Here is a 27528-nt window from a genome sequence, read left to right on the forward strand (position 1 = left end):
CATTTGAAAATGTTACAATGTTCCCTCTTCAAATAAAAATTCACATATTGTTAGATATGGGAATTTTTCAATCGATCTGAACTGATTATTGATTCCAATATAAAGTTCTATCCTTTGGGTAGTAGGTCCGGATCATTTATTTAGGATTCTATTGTTAACGAGTTACTTTGATACTCTTCTTTTTTAAACCATCAGGGTTAACGATTCAATTACCGATTTTATTCATTCTTTACTTTCAAGAAAACATCTCTCTCGTAATGTAACTTTTATTTATACTCCCTCAACTTGTGAGGGAAAACATAACTTTGGTGGGCTTCCGTAGGCCTTGTTTTTATTTAACTCATTCATACTATCATTCACCTAACTCTCAAGCGGGATCCCTCAATATTATTTCATTCACATTCATTCAGTCAATATTCACACACACCCTTCAACTTACTACTAGCTGTACAGTAAATTTAAGCTATTTACAAAACCTATACCTATCCTCCTATTCTATTGCTATTAAATACCGTAGACGTAACTGTCTACCGGCCAAACCTAATCATTTGTCTAATTAAGTATGCTTTGTGCTTAGTTTAAGCCTGACTAGATAAGTGCCTTGGTGTTCGGGGTCATATACTTTCATTGTCCGAGGACTCAGTATCTATTTAGAAGGTTATACCTTTTACTGACCATCAGCGGCTATTAGTCTCCGGTCTCCAGCGAAATGCGAAGAACACTTTCTATTCTGCCTAAACCAGCCTGAATTTATTTAAAGAGAAATCTCTATCTGTGCTAAATTCGATCGTAGACACATGTTTGAGATGTGAGCCGATTTCAAATTTCGAAAACACTACTCGATTCGATGGCGAATGTCAAATACTATCAACAATAAGTTATCGCAGCATCGCATAAAATTTCATCAGGGAGGAAAATCGTGAAAATATCTATTGTTTGAAACTAGATTATCACGATTTTCGAACATATGTAATTATCTTTTTTCTATCGTTTTAGCTAATTTGGTGACGTACTAGAAGAGCTATACAGAACCAATGATTCAGACGTCGGCAGTGTTTACCAATGATAACGAAGTATCAGTGTTTACTTACGATCAACTGTCTGGAGATAATCTTATCGAATTGGGAAGAAAAAAACGTTATTTTTAGTCTACGTACGCGCTCTGGATTTAAGAATACAATGTTTATGCTGGTTTCATGTGACTTGCATGCCAAATCCCTAATGATTTACCAAAGGAATCCTCAACCTCATATGACGATGAACCCAGTTTAGACCTAACCCGTCCTGGTAGATACATTGCGCCATACTTTGCATTGTAATTATGCACCGCGCTAGACTGTTTCATGTTGCGATAATAGATTTGTTGCCCTATTTCGAAACTCTTAGCATGCTGACGATGTCTAAGATTGTAACGGTGTTTCCCTACTTCGTGAGCTTGTTTTAGATTTTTCTCCACAACTTCGTAGATTTTATCGAAAAGTTGTTTTTGTGATTCAGAACGATCTTGAACAGTTTGGTCGTGTTCTGAAGGAAGATGCTTGTGATCTGATCCTTTCACGAATAGCTCATGACCGTGCGTTATAAAAAAAGGGGTCAATTTGGTAACGGAATGTACTGAACAATTCAATATCGTCTCTATTTCCGATAATTTGGAATCCCATAGTCTTTGGTCTTCTCTTACATAAGTCCTTATTGCAGCGTTCACGGTTCGATTGACCCGTTCTACTGGGTTTGCTTGGCAATGATACTTAGCATTTAGCCAGTGTCGTATCTGAAAACGCTCTAAAAAAGATTTGAATTCCTTTGAAAGGAAGCATGAAGCGTTATCAGTTATGATAACTTCAGGAGTTGAGTTTCTAAAGAACCATTGATCACGAACAATGGCACATAAGGATACGCTGTCGATCTTACGCACGGGGGTTAGCATAATCCATTTGCTATATAGATCAAGCACAACAAGTATATGCTGATGTCCTTTCTTGCTACGGGGTAAGGGACCAATAAAGTCCATTGCAATTATTTGCCATGGGTGTTTAGTAATCCTTTGATCACCCATTAAGGGGACAACAGGGACTGAAGATCCTTTGACTTCTTTACATGTTGTGCATTTCCTAATGAATTCGCGGACTTCAGCGGCTAATTTTGGCCAATAGTAGCGCTGCTTTATTCGGTCAATGGTCTTATCTGCTCCAAGATGCATTGACCCGTCGTGATTGTAGCGGATAATTTCCTCCCTATCTGTCACCGGTGGGACCAACTTCCATTCGTACCGATGATCGTATGGTAAATTTGGAGTGGAAACAAATTTATAAAGATTCCCATTTTCGACTCGGAAGTCTACATATTCGTCTGGGTTTTCCTTGACTTCCTGTATGGTTTTCTCGTACCAAGACGAGGATGAACGGGTTGTCACTATCGCAACGGCCCTGGATAGGGCATCGGGTACTATGTTATCCCGTCCCTTCCTATGTATTATGCTCATGCTGTACTGTTGCAGGGTTAAACACCATCTGCTACAACGTGATGCAGTTTTCCACTTTGTGGTCATTATGTGTGATAACGCGGACGAGTCGGTGATTAAGGTAAAGTGGGCTCCTTCCACATACCCGCGGAATGCCTCAATAGCCAACAATGCCGCTAGTGTTTCTTTTTCACACGCATGGTAATTGCGTTGTGGGGTCGTTAATTTGTGTGAAAAATAGGCGATGACCCTTTCAGAGCCATCTTGCTCCTGCGTAAGTATACCGGCCACAGCTACATCGCTGGCGTCGGTTTGTATGCAGAATTCCTTGGTAAAGTCAGGACACATGAGAATGGGAGCGGTGATAAGCTTTTCTTTAATATCACTAAAAGCTTCTTCGGCCCTCTCATTCCATCCTAGAACTTTACTCTTGGTTTTGAGCAGGTCTGTCAGTGGGGCTGTTACACCACTGAAGTCCTGTATAAACCTCCGGTAATAGTTACACATGCCCAGAAATCTGCGTAACTTTGTTACCGTCGTCGGGCGCTCATAATCTACCACGGCTCTGACCTTTTCATGGTTCGGTTTTAAACCTTGGATAGATAGTAAATAACCTAAAAATGGAAGTTCTTCGACTCCAAATTTGGACTTATCTAAATTGATTGCCAAGTTAGCAGCTCGTAACCGACGTGCTACCTCCTTAAGTAGTTTGACATGTTCTTCGAATGTTTCACTTACGATAACTATGTCATCTAAATATACAAAAACGCGAGGTTCCAGTTCACCGTGTCCCAAGACTTGATCCATCAGACGGGACAATGTCGCCGGACTGTTGACCAAGCCAAAGGGAAGCCGGGTGAACTGGAACATGCCTTTGCTTTGTACACTAAATGCTGTGTACCGGCGAGAGGATGCTTCGAGGGGAATTTGTAAGAAAGCTTCTGAGAGGTCTATGGTGCTCAAGTACTTGGCTTTCGGTAATTGGCCTAAAATTCTACCGGGGTGTGGTAGAGGATACGCGTCCCTCACGGTGCGCTCATTAATTTTCCGCGCATCGAGGCATAATCGGACTTTTCCGGTTGGTTTTATCACCGGGACGACATTTAGCGACCAATCAGAATGACATCTTTCAATTATTCCCACTCGAAGCATCCTGTCCAGCTCTTCCGTTACCTTTTCTTGGACTTTAGGAGAGATGGTGTAAGGATATTGACGAATGGCTGGTTTGCCTTTCCACCCTTCTTGGATATCTATCCGGTGGGTAATAAGGGGAGTGGATGATATTTCACCCGGAACAGCAATTTTAAATAGTTTCCTGACGGTTTCCAATTGTTCCAATTCGGGTTTGGTTAACGAAGTTTTGGGTTCTTCAGGGTTCGGGTTCTTTTCTTCTTCTACTAAAGCACATCGCTTTATGGATGGAGAAATTTTGAATTTTTTCCAAAAATCCATGCCTAAGATGCAATCTAGAATCAGATTCTCGATCACCATGGTGGAAATTATTCTAAGCTGATTATCGAATGTAATCGGAATGTACAGTTTACCAAGTACTTTCAACTTTGTGCCACTAGCTGATCTTATGTCCAATGGATCAATCAAAGGATGTAATTTGGGTTTATTCAATTTATGATAAATTCTATCACTGATTAAAGTTAAATTACTGCCTGAGTCAAGTAATCCCTTTACTATATTCCCATAGAGTTTAACTTTGGCGTATGGTCTGTTGTCGTTTGGTACGGAATTTAATATTACTTGTACATCTGGGTCCGTTTTAGAATACATTCCCTCTAAAGTAGGTTCCCAAAATTCAAACGGAGTAATAGAATTTTGAAGACTATTTACGCGGATGACGTCGACGACCTGCGACTTTTGGTCGTCTGAAATCCGTTTTTTAAGCAATAAGGACAGTTCTGGGTATCAAACCCTTTGAAGCCGCACATCCTGCAAAACAATCCTTTACTGGATCGACATTGGTCGACGGTGTGGTTCGTAAATCGGCAATAAATGCATTGATCCATTTGAGGAGGTTTGTGTGCTGCTACCAAACTATCCAAAGAACGAATATTATTATGATTTCCTTCCTGTGGGTTCTCCTTTCCTACTTGAGGTCTGGAAGGCGAATCAGTAGAAATAGGTTTCTTCTGATTTTGCAATGGTTTAGTTTGTTCCTTTATTGGTTTGTTCGGAACTTTTCAAAGGTTTTTGATTTTTGATTATTGTTAGACCATTTTTTCATTTGGTCGTGGGTTCTGAGGTTTTATTTCATGTTTGTTCGAATGAATTTCGTTTACGATGTTGGCGGATTTTTCCGAGCCGAACATTTTATTGTAGAGAGAAAAATTTGATGCATCAATCAAACGACCAGCTTCGACTAATTGCTGTAAAGTCGTTGTTGGCTTCCATAGAAGGTATTTCTTGTAGTCGCCACGCATATTACGCTTCACTACATCCAACTTCTCGGTATCATTCATCTGCACCGTCATTGACCTAAACAGTTTTTCCATGTCGTAATAGTAATCTTGAAACGACTCGTTTCTTTGCTGACGACGTTGATAAACTTTTGAGCGAACCAGAGAATCTAATTCTGGATGTACGAATGACTTCCTCAATTCCTCCACCATATGGTCCCAATCTCTTAATAAGCCTTTGGAACTCATTGACATGAACCAGTTCAAAGCAGGCCCCGTAAATAAATGGAATGCAGAGTCAAACAATTCTTGCTCTGAGATTCTCTCAGCGAGCGACAATTGTTGCACCAATACCAGGAACTCATTCAAGCTACTGCCTTGATCGGTACCGGCATATTTTTCCAGCTTCCACTTCGAGACAGGCAATGATTTATGGCTGTACGACGCATTTATAGGTACGTTCGACAGATGAGACTGAGTGGGAATAGACGCTACCTGTGGCACCAATGGGTTTGGAGCGACAGAGCTGAAAGTCGAAATAGGTGGTATGATCGAAACTACCGGCATGGGTACTGAGTTTGGGATGTGCTGAGGCAAGTATGAAATAGCTGGAAGATTTTGATATCCCCCTAGGTTATTACCGTACACATTTGGATACCATCCAGTTGGAATCATGGAAGAAGCATTCATTCCTGAAAATGCGCCTGTATACGGCGTAGGATAACCATACGCTGACGATGAATAAGGGACACCGCCATAGAGATGAGGTACTGAGTAATGATTAGAAGCATTAGGAATTGAGACATTAGTCTGATGAAATGAGCTGAGTGACGGTGGTGAAGGTACACTGACTGATGGTGTTACCTTGGGAGAAGAAAGAGAATTGACCACTGTCGTGTTTAAATTTGATATTCTAGTGCTATTCGATGTTACGTGAACCGAGTGTGTAACGGATGTAGGCACGTTACATCTTACATTTTCTCGCGCTTGCGATGTCTGTTTGTACTTTCGTAATAAGTACAACTCATGTTCGAATGTGAGCATGGCATCACGGATATCTCTCTTCTGATCACCCGAGCTTGAAGCTGGGTCTAAGCACCCTAATCTTTGCAAACACTGAATTAAATCGTTATCGACTGGATCCAGTCCCGGAACGCTTTCGCTTTGGTTCGTTACAGAATTTTGAGGTACTTTTAGTAAATCACCAACCAAAAAATCACTATCAACGCTATCTGTCCTCTGATTTTCCCTTTTCTGATAGAAGAAACAATTAAGCCATTCGATAATTTGATCGAGAAACGTTTTCAGAAAATTCTGCTTTGTCTCATCTACATAATGCATCAATCTACCAATCCTAGTGCCTAAATGTAACATAGTAGATTGGCATCGCGGTGGTGACGTTTTCGCACCATCCAAGCTATCCAGCAGAGCATTATATTTATCCACACAACACGCATAATCTATTTCTGGATCAAGTTCGTATTTGATTTCTAATTTAACAACCGATTCTCGATCCCGCTTGAGAACTTCTCTTAGATTTCCGCGCTTGCGAACCATTTGGGCGCCTTCTTCGCAACTGATTCCCCTGATTCGCAACTCATAATCAAGTTCGTCTTCGTTCAGAAAATCGACTCGAAGGTCACCAATGTGTGCCTCCAAGTCTTCTACATTCGCTATTACCCTGCTACCTACTTGTGTCATCCTATGATGAATTGCTGCCCAAAAGAAACCCAATAAAAACTGCTAATAATGCTGCTAGAACCTAGAAACGCACCAAAGCAAACTCAAAACTGTTTCAAATCGCGACAAACAACTTCAACAATAGATGCATTCGGCCCAAAAGAATGATAAGATGAGCAATCGTTTCGAACCGCGTGGTTTACCCTTTTTTAGAGACTCGTTCAACCCGCAAACAATAGATGTTTGTGCAGCTTGCTATTCAGGTAGCTAATCTTTTGCCGCTTTGCACTAGATCAAACGGACTGTCCTACCACTTAGATAATCGCAAATACTGAAATCAAAATCAATTCAATCACGAAGAGCTATGAAAGAGGAATAGTGAGTCTCCCCCAAGCACAGTAAAATTGTTTGGTTGACCATACAATTTGATTATTTTCCGAGGATCGCCAATTGTAACTACCAATGACGCCCATGCGTCTGTGGCATGGACGTCCTTACGTCCCGAGCCAGCTCACCTCTTATAACCTCTCAGGGTCGGCACAACGTGCTGGGGAAAGACTCACCTGTATAAATTTTCGCTCTCAACCTGAAAATAACTTTTCTTTCGGCGCATGCAATAACTTAATCGTTAAATTTGAGATTAACACCAAACCCAAGAAAAGCTATATTTATTCTCAATCTAGTGATTTTATTTAAGAAAAGAACTAATTCGACTCACTCACTGCCCGAAGATTTCACCTACTTGTATCGTTGTCGTCGTCACCAAGACTGTCACGGTTCCGGCCATCGTTCTTCCGTCGCGCTCTGGAACACTGCTTCTCTGGATCGCTTCACCCGTCGCAGGGCTGGTGTTCGATTATCGAACTTGGTGGTGCCAGGTCGTTTGTTAACGTACGACCAGTTCAGCGCATCTGGGAAGGCTTCACAATTCACTTCACTTTTCTTCGGGAGGAATTAAACCTAGCATGCAGTGCGACACCTTGTCTAACCGGTCAAAACTCGCGGACCATTCCCACTCGTGTCGACTTAAACGTACAAACCGGAAGACGACCTCTTCGACTAACTGGCCTCAACGTTAGCTATTAGGAGGACCAGGAATGCCACTAGGTGGCCACTAAAAGCACAACTTGCACTACACTTTTTAATGTCTGTGGCATGCTAGGTATTTTAGAAGTAGTCACACTACTAAAACGTCTTTTGTGAATCTACCGTGTGATATATTTCACTATCGGATAAAACTTTCCGAGCGAGTAAACGTGGGTCAATAATCACCGGTAAAGAAAACGGATTCACACTTGCTGAACACTGTATATTAAAATACTTGGCACCGTATATCTTGGCTTCCCAGGATCTAAGAGACCCATGTGGGGGACGCTTGTCCCTTATATAGCTTCTAGGTACCACTATCAGCTCATCAGTAACGATCATGCGATCATGTGTTCTTTCCATCCATATCATTTTGGGTAGGGTGTGATAGTGAGGCGCGTGAGCTTGCCTCCACGAATACTCTCGTGGTCCAGTGGGGTGGCTGTGCTTGGATACATATCGAGCAGTGGAGCCTATCTACGAGAGCAATATTCAATCTTCTCTAACGATATCTCTCAATCTAGTACTTCAATTAAATTCTGGTTAGGGTCGTTGGTGAAATTGTGGCAATAAAGCAAAATTTTATTATATAATACAAGTGTAGTTATTGCATGTAATTTACATTTACTGTCACTAGTATATTTCTTTAGGCAAAACTTACACCAAAATGAAGTATTTTGGGTTGTAGCATTTTGAAAATGTTACAGGTTCAGCGTTGAAAATTTATGCCGCGGTTTTCAACTAGTCACGAAATCATGGCTTTTTGCTGCTGCAAGCAGATTCTTATCCGGGGAAGATATCCAGTACGATTTTGCTTAGCTCGGTTGATGTTGTAGACAATTTAAAAGATGGACACTTTATCTAACGCTGTAGCTACTACTCCCAAAATTGTACCTTTTAAATTCGTTCTACAAACCGTTATAAACAAGTAAATAACACTAAGAAATCGTAAAATTTTTAAGGAATCTGCTTTACCCAGGCGGGTGCTAAGCTGTCAAATTTTTGTTGCCACCAATCGAGCGAATGCCGACGGCACTAACACCAAGCCGTAGTCTATGAGAAATAAACACTGCAGTGAGTGAGAATGTTCTGAAACGCACAAAGTTTGGATAATGTAAGAAACAACTGTTTCTGCTCAGCACAGAGTTTTTTCTACCAACATAATTATTTATTTGCATATTTCGCGTAAGGAATAAAGTGAAAACACTACATATTTACGGATTTGGTGTATTTTTGTTCGTTGCGATATTTAATCTAATATGTGCTTTCGACACCACTCTCTCTTGTAAAAATGGTAAACAATACAAATTTTTACAAATACCACCACAATTTATAATAGTATATGAGCATTTTGACATTGGAGTATAAATTTATGCGCCAAAAAAGAGGGTACTGTCATACTTGCCAAACTCCATATGAAAAAAAATCCGTTGTCCTCCCTCTGGTTTTACCCTCTTGTACAATGAATCGCCTACTTTGAGCGACACACTAGGAGTTAACTTTCTGAAATCAGTATGGCGAAAGGCATCTAAGGTTCGATTTCTCAATATTAAGCACCTTCATCGAAAAAATATTTGGAAGGCGTAGTGTCTGCTACCTTCCTACATATTTATTAATTATTAGTTATTCAGACTCAGGCCGAAGTGGCCTGTGAGGTATATAAAAGTCTTCTCCATTCGGCTCGGTCCATGGCTACACGTCGCCAACCATGCAGTCTACGGAGGGTCCGCAAGTCATCTTCCACCTGATCGATCCACCTTGCCCGCTGCGCACCTCGCCTTCTTGTGCCCATCGGATCGATGTCGAGAACCATTTTCACCGGGTTACTGTCCGACATTCTGGCTACGTGCCCGGCCCACCGCAGTCGTCCGATTTTCGCGGTGTGAACGGTGGATGGTTCTCCCAGCAGCTCATGCAACTCGTGGGTCATTCGCCTCCTCCACGTACCATCCGCCATCTGCACCCCATCATAGATGGTATGCAGCAATTTCTTTCGAAAACTCCAAGTGCGCGTTGGTCCTCCACGAGCATCATCTAGGTCTCGTGTCCGTAGAGGACTACCGGTCTCATGAGCGTTTTGTAGATAGTCAGTTTGGTACGGCGGCGAGCTCTATTCGATCGGAGCGTCTTGCGGAGTCCAAAGTACGTACGATTTCCAGCCACTATGCGTCTCCGAATTTTTCTGCTGGTATCATTTTCGGCAGTCACCTGAGCCCAAGTACACAAATTCTTCTACCACCTCGATTTCGTCACCACCTATGCAAACTCGCGGTGGGTGGCTCACATTGTCTTTTCTTGGACCTCTTCCTATCATGTACTTCGTCTTCGACGTGTTGATGACTAGTCAGATCCGTTTAGCTTCCCTCTTCAGTCTGATGTAGGCTTCCTCCATCTTCTCAAAGTTACGTGCCATAATATCTATGTCGTCGGCGAAGCCAAATAGCTGGACGGACTTATTGAAAATTGTACCACTCGTGTTAATCCCTGCTCTTCGTATTACCCCTTCCAAAGTGATTTTGAATAGCAGACACGAAAGAACTTGCCGTAACCCTCTGCGGGTTTCGAAGGGACTCGAGAATGCCCCTGAAACTCGAACTACGCACATCACCCGATCCATCGTCGTTTTGATCAACCGTGTCAGTTTATCCAGAAATCCGTGTTCGTGCATTAACTGCCATAGCAGATCCCGCTCGTTCTCCCAGGTCCATCACCATACTGCCATCTTCGTCTGCCACATCGCTATTCAGGTGTTCTCCGTAGTGCTGCCGCCACCTTTGGATCACCTCACGCTCGTTCGTAAGAAGGTTCCCGTTTATGTCCTTACACATATCGGGCTGTGGCACGTTGCCTTTACGTGAATGGTTTAACTTCTCATAGAACTTTCGTGTGTTATTAGCGCGGTACAGTTGCTCTGTCTCTTCACGGTCCACACAACTGCCCACATCCGCCGTCATACCAGTCGTTTCTCTGATCCGGAGGCACCGTGCCAAGTGCAGTGGCGGATCGAATATCTCTCGGCGGATCGAATATATCTCCAGCCATCTTCAAGAGACACTGCGTCTAGCTGCTCTTCCGTTGGGAGTGCCACTTCCAGCTGCTGCGTATATTCTTGGGCTAGTCTACCGTCTTGTAGTCGCCCAATATTAAGCCGCGGCGTCCGACTTCGACGCGTGTTGTACACCGTCGAGAGTTTTGAGCGCAGGCATACTGCAACGAGGTAGTGGTCGGATTCAATATTCGCACTGCGGTAAGTGCGGACGTTCGTGATGTCGGAGAAGAATTTACCGTCGATTAGAACGTGGTCGATTTGGTTTTCCGTTTCTTGATTAGGTGATCTCCATGTGGCCTTGTGGATATTTTTGCGGGGAAAGAAGGTGCTTCGGACTACCATTCCGCGGGAGGCTGCGAAGTTTATGCATCGTTGGCCGTTGTCATTCGATACGGTGTGCAGACTATCCGGTCCGATGACCGGTCTGTACATTTCCTCCCTTCCTACCTGTGCGTTCATGTCACCGATGACGATTTTGACGTCCCGCAGTGGGCATCCATCGTATGTCTGCTCCAGCTGTGCGTAGAACGCTTCTTTCTCGTCGTCGGGTCTCCCTTCGTGTGGGCAGTGCACGTTGATGATGCTATAGTTGAAGAAACGGCCTTTTATCCTCAGTTTGCACATCCTTGCGTTGATTGGATGCCACCCAATCACACGATGGCGGATCTTACCCAGCACTATGAAGCCGGTTCCCAGCTTTCGTGCATAACCCGTACCAAACAGTTTTGCATGAAAAGTTCATAATGTTGAGAAAACCCGCGTTAGATGTATTTCGCCAAACAAATTTCAGGTGGTTAAGGTCACTCCTGACGGAATCCAAGATTAAAAGTGTTCGCGTTTTCGGGGGCACACCACTCGATACGGAAGCAACGCACAACTGTCATTTTTATTATTTCACGCATGCTGCGACGCAGCAAAGCTAAATCAACAAAAATGACAGTTGTGCGCTGCCTAGTCTTATATATAAAAATGAAATGGTCTGTGTTCGTATCCGCATAACTAGGAAATGGCTGGACGGATTTTCTTCATTCCTTCAGCAGATATGTTCGTTATCGTTTCCGACGGGTTTATATTATAATTCCTCATGAAAAAATCACGAGTTAGGTTGAGTAAATCGTGAAAAACTAAAATTTAGATTTGTATGGAAATTTTGCATGGGCAGCTCACAACGCGAATTTTCGCCTACTATGCAGGACAACGTCTGCCGCGACAACTAGTCTGGAATAATTTTTGACTCGCTGCACGAAACACCATGAAATTTATACCACAGAAAGTGGGCGCCTAGGTGGACATATCGCTGTAAAATAATTCTTGCAGCGGTCACTTTCCGTGCCGCTGCAATATAATAAATTCATTAACTTGTACCGAAAGGCTATAGGATTTCTCTAAAATAGAACTTTTGATAGAAGGCCCGGAGACCCATAGTGTTATATACCAATCGACGAACTAATATGTGTGTGTATGTGTACGAATTTCGAATTTCGAAGCATCACCTGATTTACTCACAACAAGTTGCATTCGACAGGGAATGCGGGCCCATTGTTTGCTATTTAATATTGGCCCGATCGAACATTGCATTTCGGAATAATATCACTTTGTTAAAAAATCATAATCAAAAAAAATGTTTTTCAAAAATTATGGCAATGCATATTAATGAATCAGATACGGTGGTTGATTTCCTACCCGCCACTGCCATATCCTGGCGCTAACGGATATGTAAAAATAGCCAGCAAGAGTTAACCACCTGAAGTTTGTTTGGCGAAAGACATCTAACGCGGGTTTTCTCAACAGTAGGAACTTTTCACGAAAAACTATTTGGTACCAGTTATGTAGGAAGGTGTCCGCTACTACGCCTACCAAATATTTTTTCGATTAAGGTGCTTATTTTCTATATATTAAACATTAGATGCCTTTTGCCCTACTGATTTTCAAAAGTAAACTCCTAGTGTGCCGCTGTAAGCACGCCCAAAGCAGGCGATTCATTAATGCAAAAGCATGCAAATGATAGAAAAAATGCGATATATTCCCTTCAAGTGCTTTTTGACCTATCTAATGTGTTTTTTTTTCAATACATTTCATGAAGCACGAGAAAGGCATCATTGCCGATAGGTGGATTAATCTGGGCTTTTTGTATATATCAGAGAAAATCTTAAACTAACGGGCTTGGTGGTCATATGGCTACCGCTTCTACCTCATACGCAGGAGGTCGTGGGTTCAATCCCAGGCCCGTTCCATTCTCCTACTTTGTATCTTTTCATAAATTTCTCATGTTCTAGCAATCGCTAGAACTGGAAATGGGCTTTCATGCCATTTCTATCTTCTATCCCCCTATAACTACAAGTGGATTAGTTAGTTCTAACAGGTAACTGTTAGAATTCGAAATGAGCGAAAAAGTTCGTTTCGGTATCGAATTAGAATACTACCACCACCCTTTGATTACTATCACATTGGCAACCCGTTAACCAAGACGAACCTCTGCCATAAAACCCCTAACCCCCAGATTCCAATAAAATTCCGAAGGAACTCGTGGCGAGGTTTTCTCGGCTTGCAGTGGGCGAGTGACTGCATCATCAATTCCTTCCCATCCCCGATAACCGTGAGGACGTGGCCAGCGCCGTTATCGACCTTCCAAAATACTAGAGCTCTCGGACTGTGCACATTGAGGTTGGAGTGCAAGTCCCATGCTTCCATCCATTGGTTCCCTGTGCAATTGCGATTGTTCTGGTCGATCACGGAGTAGCAACTACGAAATGCACGGTCATCATGCTCATGCTCATGCTCATATCAGAGAAAATCTTAAACTACCTACTGATTTATTTCAATATTGTTCCAGAAACAACTTGACCAAAACCATCACTCTTCGTAGCACCCCACTCCTGACCAGCACCGAATGCTCAACAAAGGAAAAGTTTTCCATCATCGTACATGGGTGGCACGAAAACTGCTACGAAACCTTCTGGGTGAAAGATCTGCGACGCAATCTGGACGTTTACCGTGGAGGGTGCGTCATTTGTATGGATTATTCCACTTTTTCGAGCGGTGGCTATCCTTATTTGTTCAGGAGATTCAACGATATTGGCTCAGTTTTGTTAAAATTCATACGAATCCTACAATACGAAGGCATGCAGCTGGACAACTTGTTCATGTTCGGCTTCAGCTTCGGAGGTCAACTGGTGCTGGACGCGGGCAATCAGGTCGGGTTCAACGCAATCGAGGCCATCGACACCTGCGACATGGCAGGCCCCGGGTTCGATCAGGATCGGTTCTTCAAAGGAGTCCACTTCCGGAATGCAGCGAAAAATGTGCAGTGCATTCACACCAGTATCGACAAAGGTACGAAACTGATGAACAAGTGTCACCAAGATTGGCGAATGGGTCAATGCGGATTTAGACAGCCCGCTTCCGGTAAACCTCCACTGGGTTCGCATGGACTGTGTCCGGTTTTCTACAATTTGGCTTTCGAAGAAAATTTCTACGCTGAGTTGAAGCCACTAGATTGTATTACGCTAAGGGATCCTGTAGCAGATTATCCAAGTGGCTACAAGATGGGATATTTGGAACACCGAAAAAGGTAAGTTGTTTTCTAGAATTTCAATCAAATCGATGTTTTGAAAAATAGTTGTGCTTATAAATATATCTGTTTTTATTTTAGTCAAGTCCGAGGAGAGCTATACGCACAAACAGCAGAACAGTTTCCGTACATTGTTTCCCAACAACCGGAAGCCTAAATATATTGATATGAATGTTCCAGCTAAATGACCCTAGTGACTGAATGCATATATTTTTATACCAGTGATAAAACCTGTAACCTGTTTCTTTTGAAGCATTTTCGCCATTAATTTATTATTTACATTTTTAGAATATATATTGAATAGGATAATATAGCTTCTATTGATTTTCCAAATTGCGTTTGGAATATGTTCTTACCAATTATTCAAGCCTACGCTTGGAATATCAATATCTAAGGGACATGTTACATATAGCTTAAAATAGTATGAAGGGGGAGTTTCGATGTTTATTCTCAGGAAACGGAAAGAACGACCCTCGATCTGTGAAGCAATATTTCGTCCGCTAGGACGGGAGGTAATTGATGAAAGTTTGATCAATACTATCAAAATTGTGTTTCCATTCTTTCTGGCATATGGCAGACGCGGTAAGACATATGAAATACAACCTAGACCTCTCAACATGTGCCGAAAATGAAAGTAACAAGCATGTTTCCGGTGGGTGACCTTCTGCAGCGAATTTGCATTTTTTAACTCGTAGCACGTGCGTTGATGGCTACAACTTGATGATGGTAGCAAGATCGATTAGCAAAAAGTTTTAATTATTTACCGTGCCATATTTCTTATTTCGACGGGTGCCTAATATTCGAAACGAAGCGAACTTGAACGGTTTTGGGCAATACGCGAGGTTTGGTTTGTAGAGTAAATTGGGGCAGAGTATCGGTGACGGCGGGTAAGTGTAAATGAAAATAAAAAGCAATCCTTTTTTTATTGAATTTATTTATTTACTTTTATAGGCAAACTTTGTTATAATCAGATGCAGCCCATTTGATATATCTGTAGTGGAGATTTGAGGATATTCATGTTCTAGTTTCTTTAACAAATAATTGTTCTTGGAAACAGAGTATTGTTTTCCCTTTAACATGAAAATCATTAATTATACTGTTTTTAATAAAATGCTGTACCAGCATAGCATAAACCATAGACTGGCACAGCCAAGTATGGGGTGAAAAAAAAGTTGTCAAATTCTACGGGGCACCCCTCAGGATTTTCAGCTCAATCGGTTTTTGCATAGGCTGCCGCACGAAATAAACAATCAACTAAATTAATGAAATATTGAATCAACGAATGGACGAAATAGCTAATAAGGGAATAAACTAACTAATGAATTAAATCACTACCAAAATAACAATCACTTTAATCAATTAACAATTATCGAATTTACGAATTATCGAATAGAGGAGCTAATGAATCGGCGAATCAACAAATTAACGAAATAATGAATTGACGAAATAAACGAATTAACAAAATAATAAATTTATTATTTTTGTTAATTAGTACATTAACGAGTTAGGAGATGTCCATATATCACCTGGACAGGTTTTGATCAGTTAGATACTCCCCTCTCCCAGCGTGAACAATTGCTCATACAAATTTTAAAAATTTTGTATGAGCCGTGGACATTCGCCATAACCCCCCTCCCACGTGGTATATGGACAGCCCCTTAACAAACCCATGAATTCACAAACCAACGAGTAAGGGAATTCACTTGCTTTTACCAGTTCGTTTATTAAGGTGGATCAATTGTTTAACAAAAACACTCTACGGAGCCGAAAACTTTGGATATAATATAACAAATTATTCCGAAGAAAAATCAGATGTCTCTGAGGGATGTTTTCTTTGGTGGGGATCGGTCTCGCGGCCTGCGATAGTTTCTTCTATCTCCTGGGATTTGCGGACGATATCGATATTATCGGGATTGATCACCGTGCTGTGGAAGAAGCTTTTGTACCTTTTAAGAGGGAGACAGCGAGGATTGGACTCACAATCATTACCAGCAAAACGAAGTACATGGTCGCTGGTAATCAACGTGAGTTCATTAGTGGTGGTGGTAGTGAAATGGTGCTGGATGGTGAAAAATTTGAAGTGGTGGAAGAATTTGCGTATCTTGAAACATTAGTGATGTGCGATAATGATGTTACCCGCGAGGTGAAAAGGCGTATTGCAGCTGCAAATAGGGCTTATTACGGACTTCGTAACCAGCTTAAGTCCCGTAGTCTGTAAACGAAAACAAAACTCGCGCTGTATACTACTCTGATTCTTTCGGTGGATTTACACGGTCATGAAACATGGACGTTAAAGGAGGCTGATCGGAGAGCTTTCGGAGTGTTATGGCGTAAGGTGCTGCGGACAATACTCAACGGTAAACATGAGAACGTTATCTGGCGGCGTCGCATGAATCACGAATTGTTCCAGGTGTATAAAGGGTTGGATATTATTAAGCTTTTTCAACACGGCAGACTAAGGTGGACTGGTCACGTTGATCGTATTCCGGAAGAACGTCAAGCGAAGATAACATTTAGTAGAAACCCCGGAAGAGGCCGCCGGTTTCGTGGAAGGCCGCGTACACGATGGCTTTTTGCAGTTGAAGAGGACCTGAGGGCGCTCAATGTTTAGGGCGACTGGAAGCGATTGACCCAGGATCGAGTCCAGTGGAGAAGGATACTCCATTCGGCGTAGGTTCATCGAAGAGCTGTACCCCATCAAGTATCAAGTATCAAGTGAGTGGACTAAGAATCAGAAGGAACAAATTTTGGTTCACTTGTCATAAGACGAGTTTGGACAATTCCATTTAATTCCACCACTTAGGGTCTGTCTCATTTGAAGAATTAAACTTAAAAGTGACAGTTCGAAAATTAAAAAATCACCCCGTTATAAGACTGGCCGGTGCTACCCAGCAATTCCAATAGGACATCGATGGAAAATGATTCGATATCTGTCAAAAATAATCTTGCTCTGCGAGCAGGGTTATTTGATAATTATTGAAATGTCACTTTTAAGTATAATTTCAGTTTAATTATCCAATTGAGACAGACCCTTAATTGTACCTTGACAGATACGTATTTCGACATCAACAGTAAGGTCGTCTTCAGTGTATCGTACTTGACTCGGATCAGAGGCGCATCCACGTTTCGAGTCGTGGGTAGGACAATTAGGAAACGCTAATTTGAGCACAAAAAACTGATATTAACACCAGCATTAAGCGATTCGCATAAATTTTTAGGCGTTACAACCCTAGACTATTGTATGAGAGTAGCATCTCCGTTGGAATCCGTTACCACAGAGGCACCAACAGTCCAACAGTCGAGATCTGTCCTGACCACATGCTTGCGAATATGTTAGGGGAAAGAATTGACATTGTTAGGGGAAAGAAATGTACCGAGGAGAACTCTATGACGTCCCATAGGTGTCACAAGAGGTTTTACAACTGTTAGAAAGGTATAACAGTAGGAATCGTTTTGGTGGATTACGAAAAACAGAAAAAAGACATGCAGAATAGGAAAAAACGAACCTGTGATCCAGCCCACAACTCCTCCTGCTTATAGTGAGCTTCGTGGCCGTGTGGTTAGCGATCACCGAGGATGTGTCCGATTTGGGAAACCCTTCTGGTGATGAGAAATCGATGCACATTAGACCTATACTGCCGATGGAAGCATATCCGGTCCATGTTGATATGAAATCTATTTCAATGAAGACCAGTTTGCTTGCGGTGGCATATAATGAATTCTAAAATATTTAATTTGAACTTGAAAAGTTCTTGCAGAGAATACTCACATAATTTGAGATTCAATTTTCAGGGCAAACATTGCTTTTCCAAGTTTATTAAGGTCTTTCAAGAAACTGACATGCAGGAATTCTTACGATTATCAAATATCTTTACGAACTTTCTGCTGAAGTCACGAATCAGATAAATTTGTATAAATCATCAATGGTTTCAATCAATTATTACTAACTGCAAGAATTTTATACTAACTTCTTGAAATGGTTATGGATCTAGCGATTGAAAGCAAACTACCAAGAAATCGCATGATTGTCAATTTTTTTTGGGAGCTCAGAAATCTTTACGGATCAGGTTTCAAATGGGAATTGGGATTTTGGAATTGGGATGGACTTATTAAAAGCCATTTAAACAGCAACCTGCGCTTAAACTCCGGTTTTGGTGGAATTCAAACAACTTGATCAAACTGATTTTTCAAAGAGACATCGAGCTCATGTGTGGTCTCGAATTAGCAACTATTTAATTTATGTGGGGCTCTATATTGATTATATTAGGGTGGAGCTATTGCAAAAATCTATAACGGCGACAAATATATCTTATACAGATATTTTTGGCAGTGTAGTATTAAAAGTAGTAACAGAAGTAGTAGTAATAGAAGAAGTAGTAATAGAAGTAGTAGTTGAAGTTGTAGAAGTAGTTGTAGTAGCAGTAGAAGTTGATATTGTAGAAGTAGTAGTAGTAAAGGTAGTAGTAGAAGTAGTAGATAAAAAGTAGTAGTAGAAAATGTAATAGTAATAGAAGAAGTAGTAGTATAAGTAGGAGTGGTAGAAGAAGTAGTAGTAGAAAATGTAGAAGTAGTTGAAATAGTAGAAGGTAGTTGAAGTTATCGAATTAGTGTTAATATAAGTAGTAGAAGTAGTTGCAGTCGTTGTAGTAGAAGTAGTAGTAGAAGTAGTGGAAGTAATAGTAGTATTTGTAGAAGTAGTAGTAGAATTAGTAGTAGAAGTAGTAGTAGAAGCAGAAGTAGAAGTAGTAGTATTAAAAGTAGTAGTAAATATAGAAGTAGTAGTAGTATGGCACGGCAAATGCTGGGTAAAGCGTACCATTGGTACTTCACGTACCTGAAGGAATAAAATAGACCCCATCTCGCAGTCTTCAGCCTTTTACCCTGCAACTCCTATCCCTACCTCCTCGTGGTGCTGGCCGGGATACGAGTAACCTTAGGGAAGATCGGGTAACCAACCCCAGTGGAAACTATGGTCGTATGCCGACAGGGAAGGGGGGGTTTGCTCCTCTCCAGAGGTGCAAATCTTCCTGAGTGTCTGTCTTCCATGTTAAGAGCGGCTTACAATAGCTTTTGTTCTCCATGTTAGGGGCGGCTGATCTTTGCCCGAGTGCCAGCGAGGGACTCTAAGTGAAACTGTGCACCATGGTCCACCGGAAATAAGGAGGAATGGTCCCCTGGAAATTTCCGGGGTTTGGTGTCAGGTCCTGCAAGCCAGCCTTTAAAAAACCACTGCGACGAAAAGGGACTAGCGATTGGAAACTCGGTTCGTGGGTCTGCAAATCTAACTTCATTCTACGCGCAGCTGGAACGTGAATGCTGTCGTTATTTGCGCGACAACTTATAGCGGACAATAATCCCTAGAAATAAATGCTTATATGATCATCAGGAAAAATAGTCTGGATAACTTTTTGCCTACTGAACCGAAAAGATGGTGTTGCAAAAGATTTTTTTCTTGTCAAGTCTGAAAAAGCGGAAATAGTAATATCGACTCACAGTCAGCTACAAAATTAAATTAAATGCAGAAAAAAATTGAATGCAAAAATTCAGAGGAGTAAAATATTTTGTTGAAATTTTATTTAATTTTTTGTACTATGCTTTAAAATTAAATTTAAAATGAAAGACAAATATTGAAAATATACTGCGCCCGCTTCAACAGTTCAAAATTGCAATGCAATCGATAGTAAGCATGCTGGAGATCACTGCTTTAGATTGTAGATTTCAGTTAAGAAGTATTCCCTTAACATATCATTCAACATTTTTTGTCTCGATCGTCGTTTTGTATTTTTGACCTTTTGCCCTACAGCCTCTCATACACTGTGTTCGTTGTGGAAAGCAAGATTAACTAGGCTTTTTTTAAATTTAATTTCTTCATTTCAGGAGCAGGGAAAAGCCCCTGGGAGTGGAGTTCCTTTCAAGCACCTTCTCCCAGAGGCATAAAACCTCCTCATCTTTTCAATCATACATACAATATTTGGTACCTCCAGTGAGAATTTTTTCTCTTTAAAGAAGGTACTTCATAGTTTTGCTACATTAGATATAACACAATTTAAATCCAGTTGACCGAGTTACAATTGATGGTAATGGAAAGCTGCGACGATTTAATTTATTAATCGTCATGCCATGCATATTATATACTACACAAAATCTTAGAATCAAAAATTAAACAAATTTCAAAAGTGTTATTGATAAACTTTTATTGGAATTGTAGTACGTCCGCCATTACGTATTTTTGTTCGAGGTACCCCCTGGGTCCAGCGAAGGTACCCCCAGGGGTACATGTACCCCAGGTTGAGAACCGCTGACATAGACGATTGCACAATTGAGTTGTCAACAACAACTTTAAATAAAAATTTGTACTTCTACTTGTACCAAATGACGCCACGCTGCATCCGTAATAGAAAAGTTGATTATCTTGGAATCGTCTCTACAATCATTGAAATTAATCCAAAAACTTTCCCTTTGCCAGTCAGATATATACAAGTTCATATATTGCAAATTTCTCCCGAAACGCGAAATGCAAAGATCTTGCAAGAAGTTTCCAACCAAAATGCAATCAGCGAGCTGTCAACTTTTTGGTGTCAAATCATATCCTTCCTATGAGCTTGAAAGAGAAGGACGATTAGACGTCAGCTGAAAGCTGTATGTTTGTTTTCGTCGAGCTTTTTATTTCGAAGCGCGCCAAAAACAGTGATGCCAGACTTTCAGGAATGACTTTAATTGTATAATTACGGCAATCAAAACATATGTTTTTGAAGTGAAATTCGTCGTGTTTTACCAAGTATTTTACTGTTTTGGAAATTGTATGTTTCTTGGAATATAGTCTGGCTGAAAACCAAAGATTTTATTTGACTCCTCCAAGACTGTAAAAAATGTTTTTGCGAAGTTTTATTTTCATTGCCAACAACACTGGTTGCAAGATTTTCAGGCGTTCCTCAACATTTGCTAGCCAGATTCCATGCATTTTGACATTCCACTGCAACCTGCAATATTAGGATTAAGGTACCCCGGGGCAAGTGAAAATACGGGGTAAGTGAGTACTATGACTGCAGATGAATCGATGAACGTTTTTAATGGCAACAATGTTCTAGAAAGATGAAGCAGAACTATAAACGAATTCACCCGACACAAAAATATTTGGAATCAAAACCATTTGATGCACCATACTAATGCTATTGCTTGATCATGACTTTAAACTGCCGGGAAAATCTACTACTTTTATTTTAATTCAATGGATTTCCAACTAAATAGTCGTTTCTAAATTTATCATTGATGTGTAAAGTGAATATTTTGAGCAACTAAATAATTGTGTGACATCGAAAACGACTTAAATTTTTTAATTAAAGCCAAAATCTGCCATTTTCATTTGCCCTTGAATTTTAACATACATGGAACATGGGGCAAGTGGGACATATTTGAATAACATTTTCATCCATGATCTGAAAATACTAATACTCAGAAATAATATGATCAGTATATCTACATTCCTCAAATTAGTTTCGTTCGACAGTAGAAAACAGAATAGGTCCCACTTGCCCCGTTTGAAGGGGTAAGTGGGTCCTGAAGGTAAATTTATTTCTTGCATTACCAATATTTTTGTAATTGAATAAATGGTTTCCAACACCTCTACACTTCTACAATGGAAGCATATAATGATGTATCCGTGGTTAATGTTTTGAAATAAGTATGCGTTAACAATTTAGCTGAACTAGCGTTTTTTTAGGTCCCACTTGCCCCGGAGTACCTTATTAAAATGCGAACTACGGACAAAACGTTCGTTACCAGGACGATAGCAAAAAAATGTCTTATTAGGCAGTGGCGTCTCGTAGCCTTCCCCCTTTTTTTTTCGTTCAACGACAAAATTATATTTAAAAATATATATATATATATATCGTCATCTAATAAAACAGGACAGGAAATAAAATAATCAGAGTCGATTAAGCTGATCAAAATCTACTGATTTCATGCATTTATACGTCTCAAATTTGGATTCGTTGATCAGGTAGATTGAAATTAAGGAATTGCCACTGTTTTTAGGTTTCGAAGGCTTCGTTTTATGGAATAGGTAAACATAGTCGAGTGGCCTTCAAATTTAAATATCCCGTGCATTTTGAAAGCAGAAGGAATAATCTTGGCCAACATTTTGATTGAAATAGATCGAGCTGGGATCATTATCGAGACATATAAATTTGAAAAATTTTGCAGAATAAAAGCACCAAGAAAATTATCGGCAAATAGAGAGATATGTTTTTGCAACATAGCAAATCGAGATATAAAAATCGACTGTTAACTCATTACACATTCATACTACATCAGACTTTCTAGGTATCGTTCATGTACTCATTTTATTCTTTCACATCAACTAAGGCCGATGTTTTCATTCAACATTATTTCATGTTCAATATATACATGTTCTACTGCATTAGCACACATATGTGAAGTTTTTGCACAACGTGGATTAAATCTTACTTTCCATTTCTTGGCTGATTATCGAACCACAGAAGAGACGACAGACAGCGGACCAAACCGCGCACTTTTTTTAGCCAAGAGACAATTCCAGCAGGTTGCAAATCATACCTACCTATCATTGGTTACGCAGAGATACCTACCACTGACGCAGAGAGGGAAAATGGTCGAAAAGACACTCACTTATTGTTATTCACGTGTTCAAGCAATGTGTGTCCGTTTTATATTCTCTGGGTTAAAGAGCCTATTGCTTATGACACATTAGCTCATTGTTTTCCCTCAATCTTCCAAAAGCTTCATTGGCTGGGGTCTCTGATGCAGCTGTCAAATTAAAATATAATAACCAAGTTGATATTCGATTTTAAATCTTATGTACCTCTGTGGTAAGTTGCTGCTTCAATCGAAACACGATATTATTCTGAAAATATGCTCCAGGATCAGAACGTTGCGGAAGATATCGACTTTATTGCAATCGCTCACGAGACACGACGGTAAATAGTAGAGATTTTTGTTTCATTAATGAAAGAGATGCCAAGAATAGATTTGATCATTTTTTTTGTATCAGGATATAATATTTGGTTGCAGGCAGAGCCCGAACCAGACCCGGTGGTGCTGAGATAGTGCTTGGGCTTTCAGAAACTTTTGAAGTTTCAAGCTGAAGGTTCTGCGTGCCATACTAGGTGGGACACTTGAACATGCATTGTGACGCAAACGCACAGAGTTTAGTAGGCTTAGTCGGAAGAAATTATATTAAATAGCAAAACAATATTCAACATAGATCTAGATAGAGCGATTTCGTAAAAGGTTAATAACACGAAGACTGTAAGCGGTGGGAGCGGGTCTGCGTCCCAAAATGTTTGACGGTACTGAAGGGACTACAGTACGCCGGGTAATTTTATAGCGACGACGTAGCCTACCTGGTATCTAAAGGTGTTTTGCTATAAAAAAACAGGTCGTAAAATGAAAAGTAAATTCATTCAACGGATAAATAAAAGTAAAATAGATAACACATCATCTAAAGCATGTTTTTCAAACCATTCGCCCAAAGCAAATCTCCAGAAGCTATTGCAAATTGTTTACCGTTACCCCAGCGTGGAGCATTTTAAGCCACGTTTCCTCATGTACAACCAGCAGCATAAATTTAACGATGAAAGTTAGAAATAAGCTGCCTCTCGTAACGGGGCCACTGCTGATGGTTGCCGATTGTACGCATGTGTAAGTTCCAATGTCCAGTTCAGCGCGGCGAATTGGTTCGGTAGCAGCATTCTCTTCAGTTACAGACTGTCATCGCACAATCATGCTATGAGGATGTGAGGTTTTCAATGTCGTATCACCTGCTGATGCCTGATGTTTTTTTCATTTAATGAAATTTGATGATGAGATGATAATCATTGCCACATGGAAAAAGCTTGGCTTTAATTGTGTTACTGACACATTCAGCCACATTTTCGGTTAAAAACATGATCGTTGAACAATGAATGGTCCCTAAAAATCGTATAATGCTAAGACCTACTGTATTACATGGTATCTATGGCATCCCTGAAGGTATGGCTTGCCATCTTGCGCGATAAAACGTGTAACTCTCAGATGAGGCTTAGCCATCAGTGATTTCGGGTGAAAAGTTGGTTTTGCAGTGTACCGCATGTAAGATTTGGTTGGAGGTAAGTTTAGCGAAATTTCGGTTTAATTAAAAAAATGCAATTCAACAACTTACATATAATAAACTATTGACATTTTTCTAAATCGGTATTATCGTTATTGTAGATCTTACATGGTACGGCTGATAGATAAAATGGATGAGTAACGGTAAAGTTAATCATCACCAAAATCAAACTGTCAATTATGATGAATTTCACAATATCGTCCGCATGTGCCATTCTGAGCTGGCAGTTACAGGTAACTATGATGAGAATTTTTTTTTATAATTTATAATTTTTATGAGAACTGATGAACTAAAAATTAGTGAAAGCACCTAATTAGAATACTACGAAGAATTAGTGGTAGTAAGTAAGTATCAAATAGATGAAATAGATAATGACGTAACTAGTGCATGTCATCGTGCAACCGGATTTGCACTTATTCGCGTTTCCTTGTAAACTATTTTCAGTTATGCTTATTTACATCCCAATTCATAATTAAAATGATAACTATTTGTGCTTTTCAAAGTATTTTTCTTTAATGATACTTTACTCCAACTGAAACTTGGCAAACTTTTGAACTGTAGATTTAACATGAGAGATTTAACGAAAAGAAACTTGTCAAAATATGAGGCTGAATTTTCGATTTAGGTTATGTTTTTGCTTAGAGTTTTTCTTGTATGATTTATTTGTTTTTTTAATGCACTACAACACCAGCATGTACGTTATGTACTAAACGCAGACAATATTTCATAAATGCTGCAGTTCTGGAACCATGCTACCACTAGAAAGGAAAATAGCTCTTGGAAACTTCCACTGAACCTAATAAACCAGTTCCCCCAGGCAGCAACCATCATTCGCGTCTCTGATTTTTATTACCCAGTCGCGTTTCAAACAAATGGCATGATATTTTGTCTTTCATAAAATCTACAAATACTAAGCTAAAGTCGAGTAAGTTAGTTGAAATAGGACTGGATAGTAAACGTTAGGGATAGGAACGAGAATTCTGTCCAAAAGGATCCTCCCCTTATATGGTACCGTACTGGAGAAAGTATAAGCAAGCAACAAATTAGACAACGCGTTTTTAAAGCCCAATACTTTTTCACAGATGGCGAAAAAGCTGAACACCCGAGCGATTGCTCGATTTGAATGAGAATATTTCTACCGCCAGGATGGAACTGATGACAGTACGGATCATGACATTAAATACTCAACATAAGCTTGGTGACGGGCCCGGCGCTTATTATTGGTAGATCCTAAAATGTATGATGATTGCTGGCATGGCGAGGTTTGTTGGCCAACCACTACGAATCTCGCCAGGATAGTGAATGAAGTAAGGCATTTAAAAAAAAAGAACAAAATAATCAGTTTGAGATAATTTCATTTTAATTTAAAATGTAACGGATTTAAAATACTATCACTAGAATAATGTTGGATTGTGGATTTTTAAATCGTATTAGGATACCAAAAACATTCAACTATTTTGTAACTCTAATATTAAAATAGACCTTCTTATTGCTACGGATTGTTGAGAAATGTGGAACTAAGATAATCAATGTGCAAACCAATCAATATATGACCAACAACCCAAATGATTTTTTTCCACGCGAATAATGCCGAAGAATAGCAAGATGAGCGCAATACAGAATAATAGGCACGCGATGGAGCAACATCAATCACCTGAGAATTTTCATGTTTTACGATCACGTGTATCCCAAATCTAATTAAATAACTTCATTAGATGATTTGAAGTAGCGTGATTGATGACAACTAGCATTAGTAGCATTCATCAGGGTTAAGGGGTTAGAATATGGGACAGGCATTTTGGTAGATCGTAGGATGATGAAAAATTACACTTGGTATTAGTTTTAGAAAGTTTTCGATGGAAATTAAAATGGTATTATTATGATGTTAAGATGTTTTGCAACCCCCTCGGAATAAATACTCATTGTTGTTTAGGAGCATATTATACATATTCTTTCATCCGAAATTCCTTCACACTAATGAAAACATCGTTGGAAAATACTTCAATTAGTTCGCTATCTCAGGTTCGCTATTGCGTGGTCTAGAAAAGTCAGATTGATTCCCCTAGCGGCAGTAATTTCTGGTGTATTAGCAAAGGTATAAGGCCAATGCAGAACACCTCCAAACACCGAACACTTCTTAAAGGTCTTGCAGAGGTCTCTCCATTATCTTGTGAATGGTAGGTATTTAAAAGTCTTGCATGGAACATCAGATCTTCACATTTGTGGGGTTTTAGTAAGTTACTTTCAGCGTGTGATTATACATTAACATCTCAGTGTGTCAATTGGTGAGCAGCAAGCCATGACTCGGCCTTTTTCTTGTCAGATCTCGGTGACGTGCATACGCACCCACGGAGATCTGCTGTCATAACATTTTACGCCGGCCATTTGGGGCCACACATCCTGCGATGGGGCCTTTGGGTCCTGACGCTGACTTCCAAAGGTGAGTTGTATTCAAAGGGTTAATGTGCTAATTATTAAAATATTTGATGGTTAACAAAATCATAAGTCTGGAAGACCGCTGGAAAAAGGATTGTGGTTTAAAAAATCAAAAAGCGCGGCGGGACGTACGCTGGAAAACGAATTGGAAATGGTTTGGAAAATCACGGAGCGCGTCTGGAAGACCGCTGGATAAAGGATTCTAGTTTGGATGAGAAAGCGCGTCTGGAAGACTGCTGGAAAACGATTTGTGGTTTGGAATATCACAAAGCCTGTTTGGAAGACAGCTGGAAAGTGAATTGTGGTTTGGAAAATTACAAATTGTGTCCGCTTGAAAACGGATTGTGGCGTGGAAAATCACAAAGAGTGTCTGGAAGACCGCTTGATAACGGATTGTGGTTTGGAAAATCACAAAGCGCGTCTGGAAGACCGCTATGAAATGGTTTATGGTTTGGAAAATCACAAACCGCGTCTGGAAAACCGCAGGACAATCGGTTGTAGATTGGAAAATCACAAAGCGCGTCTGAAAGACCGATGAAAATCGACTGGGATACCACAAGATACGTATGGGAGACTTTCGAGAATCTAGAAAATCCCAAGGTGTGTCCTGATTTTGGTTAAAATTAATTTGGTTTGATATTTATACGTTTGACAGCAAATAACATAGGAAGAAGCCATGACTCGACCTTTTTCTTGTCAGATCTCGGTGGC

General features: G+C 40.3%; 1 protein-coding gene and 1 long non-coding RNA gene across 2 annotated transcripts in view; both read left to right on the forward strand.

The window, feature by feature from the left end:
- LOC134228145 (uncharacterized) overlaps nt 1–14564 on the forward strand; it is a 29746-nt gene extending 15182 nt beyond the window's left edge. Inside the window, exons 2-3 of the mRNA XM_062709930.1 lie at nt 13518–14255; nt 14337–14564. Coding sequence (XP_062565914.1) covers nt 13518–14255; nt 14337–14412 — 814 coding nt within the window. The 3' untranslated portion in view covers nt 14413–14564. The remainder of the gene's footprint in view (nt 1–13517; nt 14256–14336) is intronic.
- Nucleotides 14565–24229: 9665 nt separating this feature from the next.
- Nucleotides 24230–26313, forward strand: LOC134228148 (uncharacterized). The gene is made up of 3 exons (XR_009983848.1): nt 24230–24379; nt 24483–24614; nt 25464–26313. It is a non-coding gene; the product is annotated as an uncharacterized LOC134228148 (long non-coding RNA).
- Nucleotides 26314–27528: the final 1215 nt, after the last annotated feature.

This window comes from Armigeres subalbatus, chromosome 3 (genome assembly GCF_024139115.2).
Source record: "Armigeres subalbatus isolate Guangzhou_Male chromosome 3, GZ_Asu_2, whole genome shotgun sequence".
Lineage (NCBI taxonomy): Eukaryota > Metazoa > Arthropoda > Insecta > Diptera > Culicidae > Armigeres > Armigeres subalbatus.